This window comes from Centruroides vittatus, unplaced genomic scaffold (assembly GCF_030686945.1).
Source record: "Centruroides vittatus isolate TY-2023 unplaced genomic scaffold, ASM3068694v2 scaffold_1167, whole genome shotgun sequence".
Classification (NCBI taxonomy): Eukaryota; Metazoa; Arthropoda; class Arachnida; order Scorpiones; family Buthidae; genus Centruroides; species Centruroides vittatus.
This window is the reverse complement of record NW_027122671.1, coordinates 577,061-602,389: the sequence shown is the minus strand read 5'-3', so window position 1 is coordinate 602,389 and position 25,329 is coordinate 577,061. Positions and strand designations below refer to the sequence as shown.

Genomic DNA, 25,329 nt, shown 5'->3' with positions numbered 1-25,329 from the left:
AAATAATTTTTACACTTCAGAATGTTCATAAATTAAATAAATAAAAACTGAAAAATTAAGCAAAGAGATGAGAAACATACATTTACAAGTATTGGTATATAGGAAGCTTTGCTTCGAGGAACGTGAAACCAGACTCCACGAATTCCATTGTTCATCCACTCACTTAAGGAAGCTACAAGAAAATTAGAGAATTTTAATATTAAAACTTAGTTATAAAATTAAATACAATATCATCTTTTCAAAGTTAATAGATCTGAAATGATAAGAACTAGTTAATAGATTGTGTAATAAATTTATTTAAATTTTTGTATAGTAAATTCATGGCAAAAATGTATACTTTACTGACCTAACTGTATACTTTACTGACCTATATATAAATACTAATTGAATACTGTACAGCTTGATTTGTTTATAAAAATTAATCAAAATTAAAAATAATATCTCATTATAATATTCATAAAAATGAATGAATCAGAAAAATTTAAACTTATTGTACAATCTAACATTAAATCTTATATTGGAAATGTAAGCATCAAATACAGTAATTTTAATTTTAAGCATAAGAATAAATTAAAGATATATTTTCTAAAAATATAATGTAATTTATATATGGAAAACGCATTTAATGTAAATAAAAAATCATTCTCTTCATATAAAATAAAGTATTAATAATTTAACATAAAAAATCATGATTAAAAGTTATATAAAAACAAATAATTAAAACTTCTAAGTATACTGAAAGAGTAAATTTCATAAAATTCAATGCCACAAATATTACCTAACTTCTTTCATTACTATAAATTTCATCACTAGTATATTAATAAAAACTTCAGTACAGTTTAAACTTTTCTGGATTTCATTTTTTTTAGATTTTGAAATAAATGAAGTTCACTATTAAGAATGTAAAAAATCAAAATATCCTATGATCATGAATTATGCAATTGCATGACATAAAGTCATATGAAAGTTGAAGTCAAACAAAACTGTATAAATCACTCACAGAGCAAATTCCAAAATAAAAATAAAAATTTATAATTTTCTAAAAAGATAAGATTAAACAGATATTGAAAAACTAATCACAAATATATAACTCTAAAATGTAGTCATATTTAATTTATGGTAAAGAAGAAGCTTTTACTTAAAATTTGAATATCTTACATCCAATAAGAGCTTAGGGTAATCTTGAATCAGCAACAAGAGTCCATTTTAATGTAGACCATACATACATTTATCAAACATATCAAAACTTAATTAATTCAAATTTATTAATTTTCAAAAATGTCATCAGATCATCACATTTGTCTAAAATTCAAATTCACAGATAATTAGTTAGTTTAGTATATACAGTTTTAACATTTTGCATTCCAAGAAGTTTTTAATATGTATGACTTGCAATCCAAAGAACTTTTTTAATTAAGCAACTGTTCTTTGTGGATTATCCTCATTTTCTGTAACATCATATCATTCTTCTTCAGATATGTTTCATCATCATCAATATCACTCTAACATATTTTCTGTTTTTTTTTCTCTTTTTACACTCTTATGTCATTTAAATCACTATTATTCTCAGCAGCATACTGTAATTACTTTCATTTTCCTTTACTACAGTACCATTCAAATTGTTTCTATACAGTTCAAAATCAAACTTGTTTTTACTTTCTGTATTTTCAAAATTGTCACAAGTCTCTTTTTTCATTAATCTTAAGTAATGATTTGCACTCACAATATTATCATAATAACATATGTATACAGTAGTTGTGATACAGATACATGTTGTCATAGAAAGTGCTAGCATACTCACAATTCATGAACAATGTAGTCATAACAAGCTTGCTGAATTGTAATATACACTATGCATGTTGCTGTAAGGACAACAGTAAAATTATGGTATATACTTTTGACGATACCATAGTGAGTGGCACTATTAGAGTTGTATACTATCAATATAACATAGTATCAATGAGTTAATATGTAAATAAGTCTACAATAAATGTCCCAGTAGACATTTATATAATAAATTGTATAATAAGGACACAAAAGCACATGAATTAATAATTGAACCAAATTTGGTCTTTATATGATAGATACATTCCAACAAAATATGTGTAAGAAAAATTGAAGTTATATATATGATTTAGGAGAATTACCCAAAAATTTCTTTTCTAACTGGAACCAAAAATAACATGAAGGTGAATAATGCAAAACAAGTGCTACATAAACTGTAATGTAAAAAAAAAGATAATGAAATTTTTCTCCGATTCATATTAAATAAAAATTGTGTAAAAACAGAATTGGGTGTATTAATATCTAACAAATAATTATCCAGATTTAACATTATGCTATTATATTTAACATCTTACCTTTAAGTATTTCTTCAAATTCTACATCAGAAAATGTTATTTCAGCAGTCTCAACTGTAATACCATTATATCTGTAACAAAAAAAATTAATTTGAAGAAACATGCAAAACAAAATTCTTATGTGAGGCATAACTTATGTTTATATTTCATGAAACAAAGAGCTTCTTAAAAGAATTTATTAAATTCATTCTAATATAAATAATTATCTGAATAAATTTATACTAATTTACAATTTTATAAAAAACATTTTAATAAAATACATTACTTTGAAATCTATTGTTTGTAATTTGAAGAAATGGTCATTCTAATTACAAATCTTGAATAATTTATATATTTTAAAAGGAATTTATTCTGTTTGTGTTAAGCTCTAATATACATTATTTAAATTGAATGTTTGTCTTTTGCTACTTTTAATATAATTATGTAAAAATATTTTTGTTTTGTTATATAATCAAGAAAAACATTCACTGATATACCATATTTACTCGCTTATAAGATGATCTTGCATATAGGACGAGGTGTGACTTTAAAGATAGAAATAAAGAAAATTAATTTTATTAATACAATTCTAATTTTATTTCCTTTAATCACAATTAAAATATCAAATGAATGTAAATGCACACATTGTCCCACAAAAATTACTTGCATTTTAAACTTTAAGGAAAAATCTTATAAAATCGACAACATAATTTATTCATGTAAAGCTGGATGATCGGAAACCTTTTTTTTGCCAATTTTTAACAGTCGAATCCACTCTCCGTCGATTACACTTACGAGTTTCTCTGAATTCTGATTTCCAAATAATCATCTGTTTTCACACTGGAATGGATTAAAACTTATCAAGCTCCTGTGTGATTTTGGAATTTCAAATTGGAATTTAATTCAAAAGCTTTGCTTTTTCTATTCCTATTCATCTTTACTCCTGACAATACACAAGAACGACTGAAATGACCCAGATAAAATACTTTTGTTTTTAAACACCAGAGGGTGAGCATCCTGTAAAAAATGCGAACACACGGTTCACAAAAATTATTGCAAAAATGCAAAGAATCCTTTGCTCGCGTGTATAGGATGACCTAGGTTTTTGAAGCAATGAAAAATGAATCTTTGCCAAAGATTCATGAAACATTGCTTCATGAATCTTTGGCTAGTTTTCCTTGATATATATCAACAGTGACCAAACTGTGGCTCACAAGCTGCATACACTCTTCTAGACCCTTATTGTGGATCCTACATATGTATACAATTTCTTTTTATAAACTTACTTATATAATATTTTTGTAAATTTTCTGGCTATTACATAGTGTAACATATACAAAGATCTCACAACTTAAGCTCAAACAGGCAACTGAAAGCTTAGGATAGGTTCATAAAGTTGAAGGATTTAAATAATTGTTTACCTAATCAGACAAAGTACTATTAAAGTAATAGTGATAACTATATTATATGTAGCTAAAATACTATAAGTAGATAATGTGGTTCTCCAATAGGCATTCCAATAGAAGCTGCTCTTGTTTATTTCCAATACTGTCATTACTGCTCTAGAGCCCCACTTGAATAATGCACAGCTCTGAGCCAAGATTTGGAAAATGACCTGTATTAATCATCTGTTTTATTATATAGTTAACTTTAAACTTAGACATTATTACACTATTAAATAATGATACCCTTGAAACCAGCAAAAATTATAATGTAGGCAAACATTCTTGCCTTTAAATTTAATCATCCTCAGACTATATCATTCTATAATAAAATGCATTTAAATTTCATGTTCTTTCAAATGCATGCACATTTGATCTTTTGCAGATATCCATTGCCTTATATACATTTAATTTATATAAATTAAATTAACAAAATACAGATATAAATTGTCAAAACAAGTTTACATCTTTCCCAGCAATGAGGATTATTATTATATAAATCTTTCCCTATACTAGAGGAAGATTCCTCTCAAGTGAGGATACTGTCTCCTTTGGATCAAAAATGCTTTGGAGCTTAAAGACATCTATGAAACCAGTAGAAAGATATGGAATGATATTCTAAGAAAATGAGAATTACAACTGTCTTTAAAAATAATGCGTTTCTTGTCATGTGATGTGTTTATAACTCTCCATTTTTAAAAAAATTTTTAATTTGGTTAATTTGGTTAAAATATATAACAGTATCTTGTACGTACATGTAAAAAGAAGGCAGTGTTAAAAATATCCTGTCATTGGTATTCTTTAAATCAGGGTCCGGATTCACAAACACCTCATATTGTAAGTTATGAGATAATTCATTTTAAGTTTCCAGATGCAAAATGTCTCATATTCACGAAGCACTTTGTAAGGTGTGATATTGTAAAAAGTCTCGTAACTACTACAATACGTAGAGCTCCCATAAGTCTATGTACTGATTTTGAATATTTGGTTCTATCGATAGATAATCAAGTCGACGATTTTTCCTGATTGTTTCTTCTAAACTTCTCTGATTTGAAACTTCTAAGATGTTATCAAATGATGAAAAAAACTGATAGAATTCTTCACAATGGAATTAAAACTGTTTGTAGAAGGTGATGATTAAAAAATCCGATTCATTATAATTTAATGTTATTTTTTTTTTACAAAAAAAATAGCTTGTCAATTTCTTTCAAAACTTCTTCAATATTTCTATTAATATAACTACAAGTATCAATTTTGGTATCATCTATTATACATACAAATAATTAATCTAAAAGTAACTAATTCCTATCCATTTTAATTCTAAAGAAATAAATGACTACCTTTCCTCAGACCACAGATTAAGTATTACATGCAGTGAGAAAATTCTTATATGTTTGTTATTGGCTCTATTAAAATGGATCACTAGTCACTAGTGATGTCATAAGACTCTCGCTACCAATTTCTTGTTTTTTCGTAAGTGCTACGATGTGTTTTATGAATACGAAATATAAAATATCATTAGTTTTTTGTAACTTATGATAATGAAGAGATACTATGTCACGTTTTACAAGACATTCATGAATCTGGGCCCTGGTGGGTAAACAGCTTGACATTGTATCCTATATCTACTCTTTCCTTGTTGAGTAGGCTATCTGTTAGACAGATTTCATACACTTCAGGGATTCTATTGGTGTCCAGTTTGCATGTTATTCTGAAGCAGATTATATACAGAATTTCTTCTGTACACTAATCTAATTCTTCTTTAATGGCTCATCTATTTGTATATTTTATTTAAAGATTTATTGAGCATAAGTATCTATGTGTTTTTTGTTCTTTGTTTTATCTCTGCACTCAGAACTGGCTATCCAATTCATAAAGGTTTGCATAGAAAATCAATAATTCCTCATATAATTTAATATTTCAAGTAGAGTATATGTAATTGGGATAACTAACTTTCAAAGTAATAGATTGTGACCCAAGCATTTTGTTTGAGCTGGAAATGAGTAGCCAAAGGGACAAATGTGTACAAATTTAATCTGAAATTTAGTCCAGATATATCAGGCCTATCTCTCCTTATTTAACTGCCTCATTGAAAGTCTAGTTGAATCAAAATTAGCATAAAATAAAATTCCTTCAGTGCCGAAGGGTGGAAAAAGCAAACAATTTTAGACTGAATTGTTACTATTGTTAACATAAAAAAGATAATCAATAATATTACTTTAAATTGGAATAATTGCTCAAACAAGATTTATTCATGTTTAGAACAGAATCTAGTTCAAAAATTATACACAGTAAAAACTCAATTTAATGTTTTTCAAGGAATTGGTGAAAAAATACATTAAATCACAAAATAAAATCAAACATTCTTAAAAAATATATGTGTAAATGCATTCAGAATAAAGTGATGCTTCAAATTCTATTTACTTCATACAATATAATGTACAATGATTGGCACCTCTAAACATGTTTTACACAAAGATAACAAATTGTTAAGATGTTTTTTGAAAGTAATCAAGGATACTCATTTGTTTCCTAATAAGGATTAAATGTATTTTCATTGTTACAGTTTCTGAGTTTAAACCATAAACACATTTTTGTCAATATCATTACAGCTATTGTGCATTAAGTTCAGTGGTACCTCATACTTCAAATGCAAAATTCAACAAAAATTTGCCTTGGAGTTCTAATGAAGCTTCAAAGTTTGAACTGTGTGTGCAGTGAAAAAAATGCACTCAGAACATAAATGCAATCTATTATGTGTCCAAGTCGATTCTCGCTCTTGCTCTTGCGTTACATTTGTATGTTCTCAGTGCTTTTTTTCGCTTTATTTTTGGTGTGTTTGGTTATACACATGTATAATGTATTATTTGTTGATTTTTAACAATTTCTTCTTGCAATATTTCTTTGTTGACAGCTTTTGGTAAGTTTTGTATCCTTTAGTTCAAAATTTTCCAAACAACTTTTTAAACCACATTTGACATAATTTAATAATGCCAGACAGTATATTTACAATATATAAAATACAGAAGATACAAAGAACATCTACTAAGGAGGACTGTTAGTTCCTGGTGGGGCAGAAATGAAGACTTTTTTTGTATCTTCTGTATTTTATATATTACACACTTGACATGTTTAAAGTTTTGGAGCATCTTCCTCCTCCACATTACAATTTTTTTTACTGTTTGTACAATGTTATATTCTTTTCAAAACTTATAATATGCCTAAAATGCTTTTTTTTTATCTGAAGACATTGCAACTTAATTTTATTCAAACAAGATGTAAAGAAGTAAAGAGTTTAAAGTAAGATTCTAAACAAAGAATAAAATCTCACATTATCTTTAATACGTTAAATTTCACAACTCTTATAATTAAATCACATAACTATTAAGATGCTGAAGTCAACGGCATGCACAACCAATAAATGTAATTTTCGTTTTATTATACAGTATTTATGTATTTTATTTATTGCTTTCAGTTTTAATTTATTATTAGGACATTTAATTTTGTTATTTTACCTTAAACTATGTGTATTTGCTGTTTTAACTTTATTGAAATGGGTATTGTTCGGGGTCTGGAAATGGATTAATTCACTTTTCGTTATTTCTGATGTGAAAAATTGATTCAGACTTGAAATGATTTGGAGTTCGAATGACCTCCTAGAATGAATTGAATTTGAAGTACGAGGCACCACTGTATTTCTTTTTGTATTTTGTACTCGTTGCCATAATGACATATCTGGATTTATAGTGCATAAGAATACTGTATCGGGACTGGAGAATCGATAGTGCCTAATAGTAGACTGAAAATTGACTCAATATTGACTTAATATACAACCTATGCTAATCTCTGGGTCCAGCAATAGTTGCTAAGGCATCAAAACTATAGAATATGGTGTCCTCTCACTCTCACGGGGCAAAATAATCTCACTAATTAATTTTATTTTTATAACTCCCCAACCATCCAAACATGAAATATAGTACATTTTTTTGAAATGTTATTTCAGGTAAAAATTCATCTAAGGATTGAGTTTTTGATTCATTAAACCCAAAAATATGCAAAATTAAAAATACTAAATACCATAACATTAACATTGCGGTTTATGAAGATTTGAAGTAATTGGTGAAAAATATGTTAAATTGAGTTTTTCTTGTATTATTGGGTTGTTCAGAAAGTAATTTCGTTTTTTTATTACTAGAGGAATTAGATTTATTTTTACCAGCTAATTTTATTTTAAACCACATTTTCATTATATACTTCGACAGCTGACATTTTAAGGCTTATTTGTAAAAAAAATTTGTTTGATTCTGTACAATTGTTTTTTTTTTGGTGACCCATCAAATATGGAAAATCGAAAGCATCATTTTCGGCATATTTTGCTTTTTTATAATTAAAAAACCAAAATGCTGTTCAAACAAGAAAAAAATTGTGGTACTTGTTTGGAGAAGATGTATTGATAGAAAGACAGTGCCAAAACTGGTTTACAAAATTGCGTTCTGGCAATTTTAATATCGAAGATACACCACATTCTGGATGGCCATTTGAAGCCAATGAAAACAAAATAAAGGTACTGATTGAAGCAATCTGCCGTATAATAACACAAGAAATCACTGAGATTAAATCTGTTAAATTGAACCGTTTATTATTACTTAAAATGAATTGGTTTCGTTTCAAAGCTCGATATATGGGTTCCACGTTATTAATGAGAGATGCTCTCTATGGTTGGATTTTAAAGAAATTTTTTTTGAGCTTTCACCAGACAATTTAACAATTGATTCAATAGTGTACTGCCATCAAGTAAATAAATTGAGTAATATCATCAAACAGAAAAGACCAGAATTGATCAACAAACAAAGTGTAGTGTTTTACCATGATAATGCCAAATTTCACACAAGTTTGGTAACTCGTCAGAAACTGTTATAGCTTAGATGGGATGTGTTATCACACCAACCATATTCGCCAGATCGGGCACACTCAGATTATTACTTGTTCTGGTCTATACAAATTTTTTTTAACCGTAAGACATTTACTTGAAATGGCAATGTCAAAAATCACTTGGATCAGTTTTTTGTAAATGACGATCAAAATTTTTATGAATGTGAAATCATGCTACCACCAGAATCAATGACACCAGGTATTTGACCAAAATGGTCAATATATAATTCAATAAAATATTTATTTATTATAAGAATATTGCGTTTATTTTTCTATGGAAAAAACGAAATTACTTTCTGAACAACCCAATAGTTAATATATCATTTATAAAACCCAGAATACAGAACATTAGATGTGATAAGCAGAATAACTCAGGACCATCCCAAACAAATCCAGATTCTTGGTGAAATTGATAGGGCCTATATAAATACAGTGAAACTTCACATAATGAGTGTTTCGCATAATGAGCAAAACAAATCGTTAAAAAATGACTCGCTTAACAAACAATGTTTCGCATAACAAGTGACCAGGAGAGGAGAAGTCCTGGATTGTGCGCATGCTCCATCAGTCTGTGTTTAGCACCCGTTCCGCTAGCATCTAAGTGTCGCTTGTGATCACACATTTTTCCAAACTTGTGTTCACACATATTACGTATAAACATCAACAACCGTAGCCCATTATATAATAAACAGGCCAAACAATATGCCAAATCTTGGGCTATGTAACGACTAAAATTAAATATTAGAAATTAATTAATTTGACTAGAAGTAGGCAGTTATGCTGCCATCTCGTATTAAATTTAATGACCAATTCCAAATTAAATTAGAAATGTCTAAATTAAAAAATTAATTACCGTATTTTACGGACTATAAGACGCACCTTAATTTTGGAGGCAATTTTTCAAAGAAAAAAGTGCGTCTTATAGGCCATAAAATACAGTATTTATAATTATTACATTAAATACGAGATAGAAGTCAAATTAATTAATTTCTAATTTTTAAATAAAGCCCAAAAATTTGGTATATTGTTTGGTGCATTTATCAGACATAGTATCTGTGAATTGTTTTCTTTTCTGCAAATCGAATTCGCATTTCAGGTCAGTTCATTCCACGCTAGAAGAAAAGACAATGACGATTCACGCTCCTTAACAATGTATATTGTATAATTTTCTTTGAATAAACGTTATACATAAAATATTTGAGCATTTTTTCTGGCATGGAATGCATTATCGTAATTTACATTAATTTATATGGGAAAAATTGTTTCGTTTAATAGCGTTTCACATTACGAGTATGATTTTGGAACTAATTATGCTCGTTAAGCAAGGCTCCACTGTAAATTTTAATTCTCCAAAATATTATTGTAAACACTTGTAGGATCTTAGAATTGTTTGCAGCTTCCATTGTTTTAAATTACATGATAAAAATGGACGATCCAATAATAATCTGATTAATAATCAGATAGTGAACTTTATTCACATAAATTCCAATAAATTTAAAATATTAAATTAATATTTAGTTCAAATCAATTATATTGCATTACTGGAGATTTAATTTAATTTAATTTAAATGCAATTGCTCCTAAACAAAATACTTTTCAAGCATTGTAAACTTTGTTTTATTAAGAATGAATAAACTGTTGGAAAATGTTATTTAATCCAGTAACTACCTGTCTTTTTGACAAACGAACTGCTTGCCGGTTGCAGAGAATTCCGAAGCCATCGAAAACAACTTAAGATGTAATAATTTCGACTTTAAGGGCAAATTATGCACTATCTGAAATGAAAATTTTATTTTAATATTAATTTCATAATTAATAAATTAATTCCAGATTTTAATTAATATATAAATAGTATCAAATATAAAATCGAAACATTTAATTTATATTAAATTAATTTTTTTCTTTTACAATTTCACGGATTAGATATCACTCACGTGCCTGAACATACAACATATGGAAGTTGCCATCTTGGAATTATAAAAGGCGATACGTTACAGTAATATCTTGATTAATTTTATAGATATTAAGAAAGATAACGATCAAATAGAAAAATTCGAATTTTTCTAAAATTTATTATAAAATTGGTAAAATAATTATACTATCGATATTAACGAATTTATTGCTCCATAAACGAACTCCTCGTCGTCCATTACATATCAGGTCTGATTGGGAAAGTATATAAATCGGAATTTTGTAAAGAATTTGCTTTTTTAATTAGGAAGAAAAAAGAGTCGATCATTTGTATTATAGTAATTGTATATTTATATTAGGTAAGTTTACTCGATTTATTACGCAGAAATGGGAAGTAATTCGTTTAGAATTCGTCTCCATCATCATCGTTCTCAGAAACCTTAGGGAGGAATATGAATCATTTTCATTAACGAATCTCCTTTAACACAGTTGAGTTTTAAATGAAATTGATTAATTATACGTATTGTTTTAAAATTCAACTGTAGAGATGTGTTTTACTGACCTGTATAAGAATCTCTTCGTGTATTATATTAAAATTTGTGTAATTTACATTACAATTTTTTAAAATGCTTAAGAAAATTTGTGGTGGAAAGACGTTCTGATATTTTAGGCGCATTTTGAGACATAAAGATCAAATAATTCTTAATTGTTTAAGTTTATTTGATTAACATGCATTAATCATTCAAAATTGAAAGTGTGAAGAGCTTGATCAGCAAAGATTTAACAAGATTTACCTATTTCTTTATAATCTGAAACCGTGCTTCTAACTTTGTTGTTTCGAACACAATGAAGTGTTATAAATTAACCGCCAAGTGTCTTAATTTATAACGCTTCGTTGTGTTCAAAACAACAAGATTCACCTAGTTATGTACTATGTATATAACGAGTGGTAATTCCTTATTGTAATGATAGTTTATTACATTCAAAATTAAGTTTTAAAGCAGATGTTAATTTTGATTATACTGCGTATAATTTTATTTCTGTATTATGAATGTGTTTTCGACGTAATACGTAAACTCTCTAATTAAAAATCTCTCTCGACAAAATATTTATATAGTCGTGGATGGTTTCGTTTCCGGAATCGACGTGTTTAGAGTGTAATTGTTGTGGGTGCCGACTCTAAGGGACTAGAGCCTGTTTGCCCCCAATACTTTGTGTTGCTGGGCCCCTCAAAGTTAAAAATTAAATAATTTTTATCATTGAATTTTCAGGGGCCCAAAATCGTTTAAAATAATATTGGGGGTTAAATAGGTTCTGGTCCCTTAGAGTTGGCTTAAGAAATACTTAACAGTTAATATAATATTTAATAATTGTCTTTTCATTAAAAAGCACTTGTTTGAAGTTTCTCTGAAATTATTTTTGGAATAGCATTAATGTGTAAAATAATCAGATGTTTTTGTTGGGTTCACTTTATATTGAAATGATAGTGAATATTCAAATAACTGAACTGAATTGTTCTGTAATTAATACTATTAACAATTATTTACTGAAATAAAGCTACTTAAGCTATGAAATCTTAATTTTATATTTATTGTTTATTTAAAGCAGCTCATTGATAAAATTTTCATATTCTTACTACTGTAATTGAGATTTATTAGATTTATGCCGTATACTATTTTAGAATTAGAATCTATTTGATACTTATTGATTTTGTCAATTTTATGAGTTATAGATTCTTTTCAGTTTTTTTGTTTTCTGATTTTAAATGATTTTTAACAAATCTTATTCTCATTAAAAATTTCAATAGCATGTAACTCAGCATTACTTATTAAACATCCGAAGAAATATTATATATTATCAGCATTGTTTACTGTTTATGAATCAAGATTGAAAAATAAAGCAAGTGATAAAATAATAATAACCTAATTTAATAATGGTTTCATTTATTGTTTGTTGTAATATATGTATCTTGATATCGAAGTACATGTGTCCAAATTCTCACTACAATAAAATGCTCTTATATAGTACTCATTGTTATATCCAAATTGAATTATCCTGGTATTACAGACTTTTTGAAGCACGTTTGCAAAATATTCATAAATTGGTAAGTGTTTTCTTCCAGAATCTGTTTCATTTGTTTCAGCGATATTTGCATTCTATCACATTTTGAAGCTCAATAAATTTAACTACAAAATTTAATACAAATTTATATTTAATAATTAATTTTAGTAGGCTAACTTATTTGTTTATTTATATTGTTGTTTTTATACAGTATTGCTTTTTAATATAAAAAGTACAGTATCATTACAACCTTTCCTTGCTGTCTACTGCATTTGAAGAAAGTGCAGTTCAGATAAAATTTCTAATGAGGATGCTATAAAAATGTTTTTTATACATGCATATATATATGTATGTATGTATCTCCCTACAAACATGTTATTTGATGACCTAATTATGTATTTGTAAGACAATTGGAGTTTGTAATATTTAATATTATAGTAAAACACAGACTTATAGTGTAAATAATTTTTTCTATACTGTTTGTATCATTTGATGAAAATGGCTATTTGTATGGACCAGGAATAGGTTAAATTTTTTCATAAATAATGGGAAAAACACTTCCTGATATTTGAATTGTTTAAAGGAATGCATTACATTCGTGGTGTGTCTTGAGGGGTAACTAGAACAACTATAATAGGGATGGTTCTAGCACATTGTGGGATGGCCTTACTGGTTTTGAAGTCAATGTACCATCAGAAAGACTGAGGGTCTGGGTTTTTTCCCAAAAATGTTTGAAATATAATGTAATATATAGGCAAGTATTATTAAATGTATGTATAAAATGGCACAAAAATATTTCAAATTTAAACATTAAAAGTTCATTATTTTTTAGAATAGTTATATGAAAACAGAATTTTATCATTTGGAACAATGGACAGGAGTTGCTCAGCCACCACTGGCCTGCTCTAACTGAGAGTTTGTTGTGTCTTTAAGATAATTGCCGAACCATCAGCATTTGGCATTGTTCAGCAGTGTTTTGTATGAACAGTCTGCTTTTCCCTTTTGTCAGCATTTTTAAAGAATTTGATATCCCATAAACAGTTCATTTAATAAGCCTAATACCAATATATATGCTGAATACATTGTATATATTTTATTACGAATGACTGAAGCGAATCAGAACGATATTCTCAGATTCCTTCAACTGGGAAAGAACCAAGATTGATATTTTTATATATGTATGAGAATTTTAGTTTAAATGTGATAATTTTGAATAGCAGATAAACTAAATTGCATCTTTAAGTCTGGCAACATCAGTGCCATTATGGTTAAATCAGTTATGGCCAACTTATCAGCTGAAAGAAAAGAGTTGCTTTTACAGTTAGACCAAATTATTGAGCAGTGCTATAGTTTCTCCACACAAAATGAAGAAACATCTGATTCATCACTTAAGAATATAGCCTACAGGCCATACATGAACTTTCTCAAGAAGAGAAACCAGATGGTACGTTTAGATTTATGGAATTTTTACACAGATTACAAACCTTTGTAAAATAGTAAGGCTGATGATGGTTTTGCCACACAGCAATGCATGGGAGGCCTTGCATTGCTGTGTGGAAAAAGGAAAAGATATTCAGTATGATAAAAAAAAAAAAATGACAGAGATAGGAAATAAATCACAATCAGAAAAATCATTGTCCTTAATAATTGCAGTGAAAGTCAATAAACTGATGTCAACTGTTGTGAGTACATTGTAACAAAAGAAATTAACAACAAAGCAAAACATTGCAGAAAGGCACATAAGGAGCTGTCCATAAATTACATCTGCATTTTTCTTGAAATTTTTATCCCTTCTCCCTCTTGTCTCATTTTGTTCAATTTTCTATGACCCTCTCCTCTTCGGACATCCAGCAAAAGTCAAATTCCCTTTGCTGGATGTCCGAAGAGACAGATATCATAAGTTGAATAGACAGATATCATAAATTGAAACAAAGCAAGCTAGAAATTTTGAAATATATATATATATATATATTTCAAAATGCATAAATTTTAAATCAAATCAAATCAATTAATCAAAATGTATAAAATTTAATGTAATGGTTAAGACAAGTCAGAATAAGGAGAGGGGAGGGGTTGAGCTTCAATGGCTGTCTGTTTATTTCATTTAAATTTTATACAGTTTATGCATTTTGTTTATGCATATTTATTTCAAAATTTCTTGTTTGTTTCATTTCTACTTATGTTATCTATCGTAAAGGGATAAGTGTTCTATGGGAGGTCAAGTTTTGTTGGATGTCCAAAGAGGGGAGGGGTTATGGAAACTGGTACATGAGGTGGTAGTAAAAATTTCAAGAAAAATGCAGATGTAATTTATGGACAGCCGCATATCAATGTTAATTAATAAAGAATTTTTTTGCTTTCTATGCTGTCAGCATTTTTCTACAAGCATCCCAGCTATTCTTCAATCTAAAGGTTGGCAAGTATGTTTTAATGTTATTGCAATAAGCAATAGCAATAAAGGGCCTAAAACCACAGATAAAAAAAAGCAATACCAATCATACAAATTATCTGTTTATTAATTAATTTGAATATTTGTACTTTGAAACTTGTAGATACATAACATTATCACTAAAAGATTAAAATTTCCAAAAAATTAGAAAAATCTATAATTAATATTCATTTTAATTTTTTTTCCGATTAACAGTTCCTTTAATGAGCTAAGTTTCTATTATCAATAGAATTTTGTAAATTTTTCAACATTCTTCAAAAGTTAAAAGCAATTCTATTTTGTTTTATTTTGTAAGTTGAAAAGAATCAAAGACATAGTTGAAAATGTTTGATTAAATAATCTATATGGTAACTAGAATTTTAGCAGTTGTTTATTATTATTCTTTATATTAAGATTTATAAAGATTTTTTATCAAATTCTTGATATTGTAAGTGTTGTGACCAATAATTGTTAATTGAATTTATTTTTATTTATTGTATATTTATTATTTTTATGTTGTTTTAAATTTCTTGTTTCTATTTTAATTCAAACATCATTCTATTTTTAAATTGTATTATTTTGTTTGATGGTGCTGTTAACTGAAAATAAGTCAAACTGATCAAGAGCATTCTTAATTTTAATAAATATGTTGCTAGGATTGTGAAAATGATTCTTGTGTTATAATCTGATAAATTGACATGTCAAAATAAATGATTCTTATATATTGCAAAGCTCTGTTTCCATATTTGAAAAACAATGTGGAAACAAAACTCAGAAATGCTTTATATCTGTAGCATAAAGGATTCAGAAGATTGAATTTAAAAATATTTTAACTTGTTGTTACAACCACTGGCAAAAAGTATGAAATTACTTCATTTGAAGATGTTTCTGATAATTTGGCTAAAATAAAACAGATGAATCTGCTTTATTTTAGCCCAATAATATGGCAGAATGTTTGTCATTAATTAAAAATCAGTTATGTGGATTTTGTATTTATATAAATATTGACAATAGCCTGTCTATTTCCTATAGCTATTTTAGTTTCTAATAAACTTTGAGAAGTGTGTAACCTTGAGCATATTGATAGGGGTACAAACCACACACATCTGTCTAATAAAAATTTAAGTTTTGCTGTACTTTGTTTAATAGATGTAACTGCTCTATGGTTTGAATTCCTTAACTTACAATGCAAATGGAATCACACAAAAGAAAGCTGGCTTTTTTCCCAAAGTAAAAGTAGGGTGGTAACATTTGTTTATCATAGGTAATAAAGGCCAATTAACTTTGTGCATTTTAGCTTCAAAAAATATTCTGGGAGCTGTTATGCATCTCTCTTGTAGGAGGAGCAAAGACTTTTGAGTTTAGCTTGGAGTTTTTATGTGGTATCTGTTTTGAGCTCAGTGCATTTAGTTTGATGGCCGAATATTGAAACTTTTGATTAGCTTGATGTAATAATATGAAACTTATTTTTGCCATGAAATCATTGAATTTTTTTCTATGGCAGAGGTATTGTGTATAAAAGCATCCAAATCATGCAAAACTTCCCATGTTCAAGATTTCAAAAATAAGAAATCATGTTACTTCTTTGAAGATATAATCTGTCATATTTATGACAAACATTTGAACCAGCAGAACTGACCATTAAATTTTGAATTTGTTTCATTTTTAGAACATCTCTAATTGAAGCTCAATCTGTATATGAGCAAACATACTTTTGAGGTTAAGTATTTAAGTTAAATCTTTGGTATCATGGATTACATGAAGTCTCTTTATATTTTTTTATTTTCTACTAATACATATCTTTTAACTGTTCTATTGTATGATCTGAATGGTCAAGAAAGGATGATAAAAATTGTTGGTAAACAATTTTTTAAGGTTTTTTTTTTTTGTTTCTTGTATAAAGTCTAGAAATGAAACCTCTATCTTTAATTTCAGGATGACTTTTTATTATTCCTTCTAATAATTTTTGTCTTCTGATACATTTTTTTGCCTCATGTTTTTTCTGCCATTATTAGCTAAGTGTGTGAATAAACAATGATGTATTCATTTATGCAATCATCCTTTTCCTGATTGGACAATGTCAGGGAGTAATGATTACAATTAGAACAGCATAAGATTAAACAGAGTTTTTTTAAGATTAAGCTCAAAATATGTTCTAAAATAAAAATATCAATAAATAAAAAAACCTTATAAAATTGTGTGTCAGCAACTAGTTTGCATTTTATCTCAAGACTGGATGAATCAAAAATTTTGAAACTTGCCAGGATTATTTCTATATAGACTTTGATTCTATTCAACTTTAGTAAAGGTCAAGGAGGTGTGCAGATAGAGGTGGCTACGTGTCATATCTCGAGTGGGTTTGAACTTAATGAAAATTTTACTTGTTATTGGCATTTACAATTTTTTTAGAAACTTACCTCTACTTTCAAAATTAAGCCTTTTGCCTTTTTGTAATAATAATAATAATAATAATATAAAAATTGTTTAAAACATCACTAACTCAACACTGGAATGCAGCAAATAAACAACCTTCAAACCTGTTACCGGTGTGTTCTCCCACGACGACAACAAAATGAAAAAATTCTACTTTCATTTTTTTGTTGTCATGGGAGAACACACCAGTAACAGGTTTGAAGATTTTGTTTAAAAATTGTTTAATAAAATCTCATAACAGATAGTTCCACACAACTTTAAATTTGTAAATTAAGAGTGCCAGGAAAGTTGTGCAAGAATCCTTGCCAACTTTTTTTTTATTAGTTTAAAAAATGACTAAAAATAAATTAAGCACCACCTCCAATTTTTATGTTAATCATCCAGTGTACATTGTGGCAGAATATGAGATGTTAAAGATCAAACTTTGATATCTTGTAAGGCTTAAAATATTTGACTTTTTGAGATTACAAATTTTCCTGGTAATATATTCAATGTTTTGTTTTGAATTAACTGTTTCACTTTTTCTGTAATAAGTCTGTTCCTTCTCACACATTTTATATGAGTCAGTCAGTGAAGCCAGTGTATATTTATTTGTATCTTTATTTTTGAAATGCATCTACTGTATATATACAGTAGATACAGTTGATTCTTGATTATTCAAAATAAAAGGAGAAAATGTTTGAGTAATGGAAGTGAAAATAACTGTTACTTTGGACTGTATACAACCCTGTTAATGTGAACAATGCAGTTAAATTTACATATTGGCCATTATTTATGGATTTTCAGATATTGTATATACCTGAAAATTCATAAATTGGTTTTATGTAAATTCTATATGGACTGCAGTAGTTCTCAATCCGTGGTCTGCAGAACACCGGTGCTTCGTGAAGCCACTTCCAAGTGTTCTGCAAAAAAAAAAAAATGTACAATTAAAAGTTAAAAAAATAACTAAGTTTTCAACTGTTGCAAAAGAAAAATCAATACAATGTAAAATAATTTTTGTATGGGAATGTAATTAGCAAATGCCAATGTTGTCATCTACTAGGACAAGTGCACTTGATTTCAAAAAGGTTTGCCACCCTTGCTATAAAGCTGATGTATTGTAAGTGTTCTGCAGAAAAAACTGTCAAACTTTAATGTTCTGTGGAAAAAAAATTGTGAAAGTTCAGTGTTCCCCGACTTCAAAAAGATTGAGAACCACTGATGTGCATACAGTACATATAGTCAATCATACCATAATGAAAGAAACCTGTTACATAGACATGGATTTGATGTTGAAGTTCTGTTGTTTTGCATGTGGCATTATCTTGTGCTTGAGCATCTTTAAAGCATCTATTTTATATGCAAAGTGACTTCTAAACTCCAATGAAAGAACAGGTGTTTTCTAGTTTCTCAGCATACAAGGAAGAGGATTTCTTGTTATTGATGAAGCTTATTTCTTCCTCACCATTGTTTCTTATTTTGATTTTTACTTACTGATATCATTTTCAGATAATTAGTGCAATATTGCCAACATTGACAAAATCTTTGAAATGACACTTTTCATCTTTTGTTGCATTAATAAGAATGGCCCATATTCTTGGATATAGTCTGTAGATTCTATGAAAATTCATATATAAACATCTCACGAAACCAAATACATTACGATAAAGCTAAACCAACTGCCATATAATATTGGGCTAAATATCAGCGATAATAATTTTGAATTACTGATTAATTTGTCTCTAGAGGAAGACAAATTAATCAGTAATTCAAAATTATTATCGCTGATATTTATCCCAATATTATATGGCAGTTGTTGTAGCTCTACAAAAAATCAAATTATTTGATAAGCTCATTTGTAATGATGCTTTGAAGAACTTCATTCTAAACTTTGTGAACTGTTGTAAGGTCTGTAATAGATTCACTTCAAATTCACATGATTGATCTTCAGTGTTATGCAACAACCTATAAAAACTTTACACTGCTGTTTGAGTGATTTTCTGATCTACAGGTTGAAACTTAAATATTTAGTTTCCTCTACACTAATCAAAATTTTCCTTGCAATTTGAACAGAAATTCTGTTATACAAGGAAACCCAATATCATCAAGTAAAGCAGAGGTCCATAACCCTATGCCCGCGGGCACCATAGCGCCCGCCGATCATTTTACGTGTGCCCGCCGCTGTGCGACCACGATCAAAATAAAAATATTTCAGTTTTCAATAAAATGCTATGTAAAAGTTTTTTCGTTTTTAATGATTAACCACTCAAAAGTAGAAGTGGCATCCAACACAGATAAAAGCACAAAGCGAAATGCGACCAATCTCTTTTTCCCCTTGCGCCAAATCTTCACCAACCAAATTTCCCATACCTGAAATGAAATAAACCAGTCCGTTCTGAATATCATAAAATCAAAGTACAGATCACGACTTACAGATGAACACCATGATTGCTTACGAGCAGGAATATTGTCATACTCTCCTAATTACGAAGCAGTGGCCAATGAAATGCAATGCCAAAAATCACATTTACTTTCAGATTTATATTTTTTATAAAGAATTTTTATACTTTGTAGATTTTGTATGCATTGTTTAGTAATTACTTGTTTTGTAAAAATTATTGTTAAGTCTTGTGTATGTTTTATTACATTTTTGGAATTAAATGTTTTCTGTACATTATGTGTATGTTTTATTAACTACAGTAGAACCTCTACTATTATCCGGACTAATTGGGGTTGAAGGTAGTCCGGATAAGGAAAAATCTGGATAATCGAAAAAATAATAGTTGACAGTGAAAGACATGTACATACAGTATGAATAATTTTTATTTGTCTAGATTTACATATAGCTTCAGTATTAAATTATTTTTTTATTAAGGAATTCAATTAATGACTTTTTTGTTTAAAGCTAGCTGTTCTTTTTGAAGCTGCTAAATCGCGAATACTTTTAAGACATATAAGTTGTCCTGAGTTACACTCGTTTTAGCTCTCAAACCACTTCATGGCAACATCTAAGCGCTGAAAAGCTTCAGAATGTGTAGGACCATTATCTCTTACTTCGGAAATCCCTTCTTTGTCTTCTCGATCTTGTTCATCTGAGGCAGATACATCTTTAATTATTTCCTCACCATTCAAAATTTGGAATCCAGGATCGTTCACATCGCAATTTAACCACTTGCTTACATAATCTTCGTCACATTCAGCACGTATTGAAATTTGTGCTATTGCTTCCGCAATGTCTCCTAACCACTTTCTACTGTGTTACTGGAATTTCTAATGGTCTTTTCAAAATTTTGTTCCATGCCTTCCATAAACAAACAGTGTTGTAATTTTCCAAGTGCAAATCAGCAAATTTGTACAATTTTTGTTAATTTTGTACAATCCGGATAATAGAGGTCCAGATAATTGAGGTTCTACTGTATATCCAAATATAAATTCACCTTGAAAAAATAAATGGTGCCCGCCATCTGGCCAGTATTCTAGAATGTGCTCTTAGGTACAAAAACGTTGGGGACCCCTGAAGTAAAGCATAGAAAATTAGCTTATAGATTCAGGATAATTCCAAAAAATTATGCCTGGATAAAAAAAATTGATTAGGTTATGAATTTAATTTAACCGTGTTTTGACTTATTAAGAATCAACAAATAAATATTGCAAAAAAAAGTATTATTTGTAATTAAGTACTATATGTATGAATAATGAACATTAATGGAAAACTAAGAGAGATGAATGTTTCACTGGTGCTCATTAATCAACACAGATACGTGATCATTGGGTATAAATAAATAAATGGCATTATCTGTATTATATATATCTATCTTTCAGGTGTATATTATTTTGTTATATGAATTATTATATTTAACTTCATTGCCTGTAAGAATATGACTAAAATATTGTTTCATTTGTATTCTTATAACTATACTGTTTACTTTTGAATAATAAAAAAATTTAATATTTACCTAATCATTTTCAATAACCTATTGAAAATAAAATACAAGGCATTGATTGATATTAATAACTCAAATGTAAATAATTTTAAATGCACAAGTTGATTATATGAAGAATTACACAAAAATTCTTTAGAATGTTAGAATTTTAGTATAATAATTGTTGGGGTTAGATTGTCCTAAAAATTTTTCTTTTGCTTTCAATGACTAAGAATAATCATCTCTACAATTTGTTAAACATGCTCTCTCTTTCTCTTGTTTTATCTCTCAAAACAATTTTTTTATCTGTTTAATATCTGTTAATTTTTTATAAGCTATTTTGTAGTTAATGAAAGATTTAAAATGCTGCATACAAACATTATTCTATATCTAATTACTTTTGAAAACTTAGTTATATTTTCAAAGTTTATTTAAAAAGTAATGACAAACAACATGATAAAACAAATGACAAAGATGATCAATATAAAGTCTGTATTTGAATCAAGATGATAACATGAAACTTCTTTTTTATTATAATGCAGGTTTACGTAACAAATACTGTTTCCCTAACTTCAGGAACTTGATATATAATATGAATATATTCTGTCTGGTGAAAACATGGCATACATCTTTGGTAATTGAATCAATTTTTTCTGATGATTATAAAATTTATCAAATAGCTTATAGTTGTGAGGGACCTGGAAGACTCAGTGGAGGCTTAATTGTTAGCCTCAGATCAGATGTAATATCTAAGGTTAAATGGATATTTCAGACATAGTTTATACTGAGTTTACAAATAGACATTGAGGAGTTAACTAATATCCAGCTAATAGTGTCCTATATCCTGCCTGACAGTAATTATGATGATTTCAAAAATACTTTTTTGATTATAGAAAATTAGTTGCTACGTGGGACTAATTTGATTTTATGTACTGCAGATTTTAATGCTAGAATGGGATATCCTGATTATTTATCATGTTTTACCAGTGACTGACAAATTGCTTTTAGTTTCAAAGGATTCTATAGTTAATAACAGAGGAAAAATTCTCTAACATTTCCATGAAGATAATACTCATGTTTGTCTAAATGGCTTACTGCCAGGAGAATAAAGATGATTTTACTGTCACTGCCTCCCTTAGTTGCATGTAATTGATTTCATCATAGTATCATAAGAAATATATTCTCATATTGTAAATGATCTATGTGTTTTATCTGAGATAGGATCTGATTACACCTGTTTTTCTTTCAATGATCCCTCTGATAACATCTGCAGTTCCTAATAGATGATATGCTGGAAAGCGTGCAATATGGAAGGATGAATTTAAATCTGTTTTTGCTGTTAAATTGGATAAAGTTTTGTTAGATGAATATGGAAGAAATCTCACATCCAGTGATCTGGTGGAATGTGGCAATCTCTCTAGATTTAATTTATGACATTAAACCTGTAACTTCTAAAAGGCATAAAACAAATGCATGGTATGATAGTGTTACTCCATGAGAAAAAAATCTAAAGTAATTATTTAAGAAAGTGAAAAAATTAAATATGGATGAGTGTTATGCTTTGTTTGAAAATTATTTAAAAGAATATAAATTATTATGTCAAAAGAAGAAACAATCTTATGTTTGGAACTTAAATAGCAGATTGGTGACATGCAATAACTCTAAAACATTTTGGCAAATAATTACAGTAGAGCATCGATTATCCGACTCAATTGGGGACTGGGGTTAGTCGGATAACCGAAAAGTATGGAAAGATACATTATTAGTATAGTATATTAGTATATCCCATGTAATTAGTATATCGTTATTAACCTACTTTGCGTTGAATTTTCATCGATGTTAATCCTAACAAACTTTTTTTAAATAATAATCATTGCTATTGTATTGTTAAAAATTATTTCTTTATTTTGCACAAAATAATTACAGTACTGTACTGTATATTGAAAAATATAAAACAAAAAATATATATATTCGGGTAACATATTTCACATAAAGCAGCCTATACATTAGAAAAAGAAGTCCAAAATTTTCTTTTGCTTCACAGCTGACACTTGTTTTTTTGCCGTTAAATCTCGCACACATTTTAAAAACAGCAATTGGATAGCGTCGTTAAATAAGTTTCATTTAAATACTAGCCTCCCTTTCATGGTCGAGTCAGTGTTGCCAGCTAAAACACGCAAAAATTTAACAAAAATAATAATAAAGTAGCCAAGACATAGCCAAATATTGTAGCACCACGTCACTAGCGGACTTTTGAATTTGCCGAATAGAACGCGGTCGGTTAACCGATGTGATGGTTGATCGGGGGTCGGATAATCGACGCTCTACTGTAATAGTTTTAAATGTAAAAGTTCATTGGGTAATTTGAGAATTTCCTTTGAAAGATGGTTCAATTATTATGCTACAAAATTCTCTAAAGAACATTCTTCACTTATTAATGATGACCAATTTTCAATGGATGTGTATAAAGTGTTTTCGGTAGAAACAGAATGTTTTACAGATTTTATACTGAAAGAGTTAATAGGAGCTATTAACTGTTTTAAATCTGATACTTCACCTGGAATTGACTTTATTAGAACATAATATTTAAAGTGTTTTTCAGAAAATTTTCTTCTTACATTAGAAGTTTTTAACTCTACTCAAAGAAATTCTGCTTTTCCAGAAAAATGGATTGAATATTTGATTATTCCAATATATAAAAAAGGCATTGTATATGACCCCAAAAATTATTGGCCTACATCTTTGGTTCCTATAATTGGTAAACTATTTACATATCTATTAAATAAAAAATTGGAAGATTGGATTATTAAATGCAATATTTTGTGTCGGAGCAAGCAGGTTTTCAACCCGGCTGATGATGTCAGGATCAAAAATATTTATATTAAATGCATTGGTGCAATTAAAATTACAAAAAAAGAGAAGAAAACTTTATGCTGTTTTTGTGAATTTTATATATGCCTTTGATACCATCAATCATAAACTTTTATGGTCTCTATTAGAAAGAATGAGTATGAATAAACAGTTTCTTGGCCTTATAATTGATATATACTCCAAAGTCACTGCAAAAGTAAAGATTAAATGACTGATTCATTTGGTATTGACATTAGAGTTCTGAGCCTACTGCTTTTTAATTTATGTTAATGGTTTGATAGTGAGACTCACTAAATCTGACCTACCTGGGATCTCTCTCTCTGATCAAGTTGAGTTACATGTACTAATGTATGCTGATGAAACTGTAATCCTTACTGATACTCCAAAATGTTACAAAAGAAAATCGCAGTTTTGGAGGAATTCTGTTGTGACAATGCATTAACTATAAACAGTGCCAGATTTACATAAGGGCATTTGAGGTCAGTGCCCAGGCCCCCACAAAACTATGTTTAAACATAATTTTTTTTTCTATTACTGCGACAGCCTAGTGTGGCCTAGTCACAGGGCCCCTCACCACCTTTGTGTGAGGGTAGTGCCCATCCTATGTCCTAACCTGAAGTTTTTCTCTCTTTATCCTACTCTCGTATATTCTTCTCATTTCCTACCTTATCCCTATATTATCCTCACATTAATTCCGTATTATGTTTAATGTATATTGTCTATATTTTATAAAAATAAAGCGTTATTTAATTAAATTTTATATGAATTTATAAGAATGTTTTAAGCTTTTACTTATTATTGTAAAGGTGTTAACTTTTTGAAAACATATTTTTAAGTACAGTATTTTGTATAAATTTTCTAAATTATCAAATTTGCCTACTCTTAAAGGGGTCCCCACTTTATTCGTGCTCATGAGCCTCTGATTGTTAAATCTGGTACTGACTATAAATGTTTCAAAAGTAAAAGTAATGGTGTTTAAGAAGGGTGGTAGGCTATCACCCAGAGAG

The 25,329-nt window shown here is 28.5% G+C and overlaps 2 protein-coding genes across 6 annotated transcripts in view; one reads left to right on the top strand and one right to left on the bottom strand.

Annotated features, from left to right (window-relative positions):
- Positions 1-10,759, bottom strand: part of LOC136986713 (uncharacterized) — a 15,416-nt gene extending 4,657 nt beyond the window's left edge. The window contains exons 1-4 of one of the 3 annotated variants that reach the window (XM_067284298.1): positions 10,648-10,759; positions 10,382-10,488; positions 2,361-2,431; positions 81-172 (exon numbers count right to left, since the gene is read on the bottom strand). In XM_067284298.1, the coding sequence (XP_067140399.1) occupies positions 81-172; positions 2,361-2,431; positions 10,382-10,488; positions 10,648-10,680 (303 nt within the window). In that variant the 5' untranslated portion in view covers positions 10,681-10,759. Of the gene's footprint in view, positions 1-80; positions 173-2,360; positions 2,432-10,381; positions 10,489-10,621 lie in introns of all 3 variants that reach the window. The other 2 variants (XM_067284299.1, XM_067284300.1) reach the window with 2 other exon arrangements.
- Positions 10,639-25,329, top strand: part of DENR (density-regulated protein) — a 27,882-nt gene continuing 13,191 nt past the window's right edge. The window contains exons 1-2 of one of the 3 annotated variants that reach the window (XM_067284301.1): positions 10,893-10,906; positions 10,984-11,190. In XM_067284301.1, the coding sequence (XP_067140402.1) occupies positions 11,172-11,190 (19 nt within the window). In that variant the 5' untranslated portion in view covers positions 10,893-10,906; positions 10,984-11,171. Of the gene's footprint in view, positions 10,710-10,824; positions 11,191-25,329 lie in introns of those variants that run through there. The other 2 variants (XM_067284303.1, XM_067284302.1) reach the window with 2 other exon arrangements.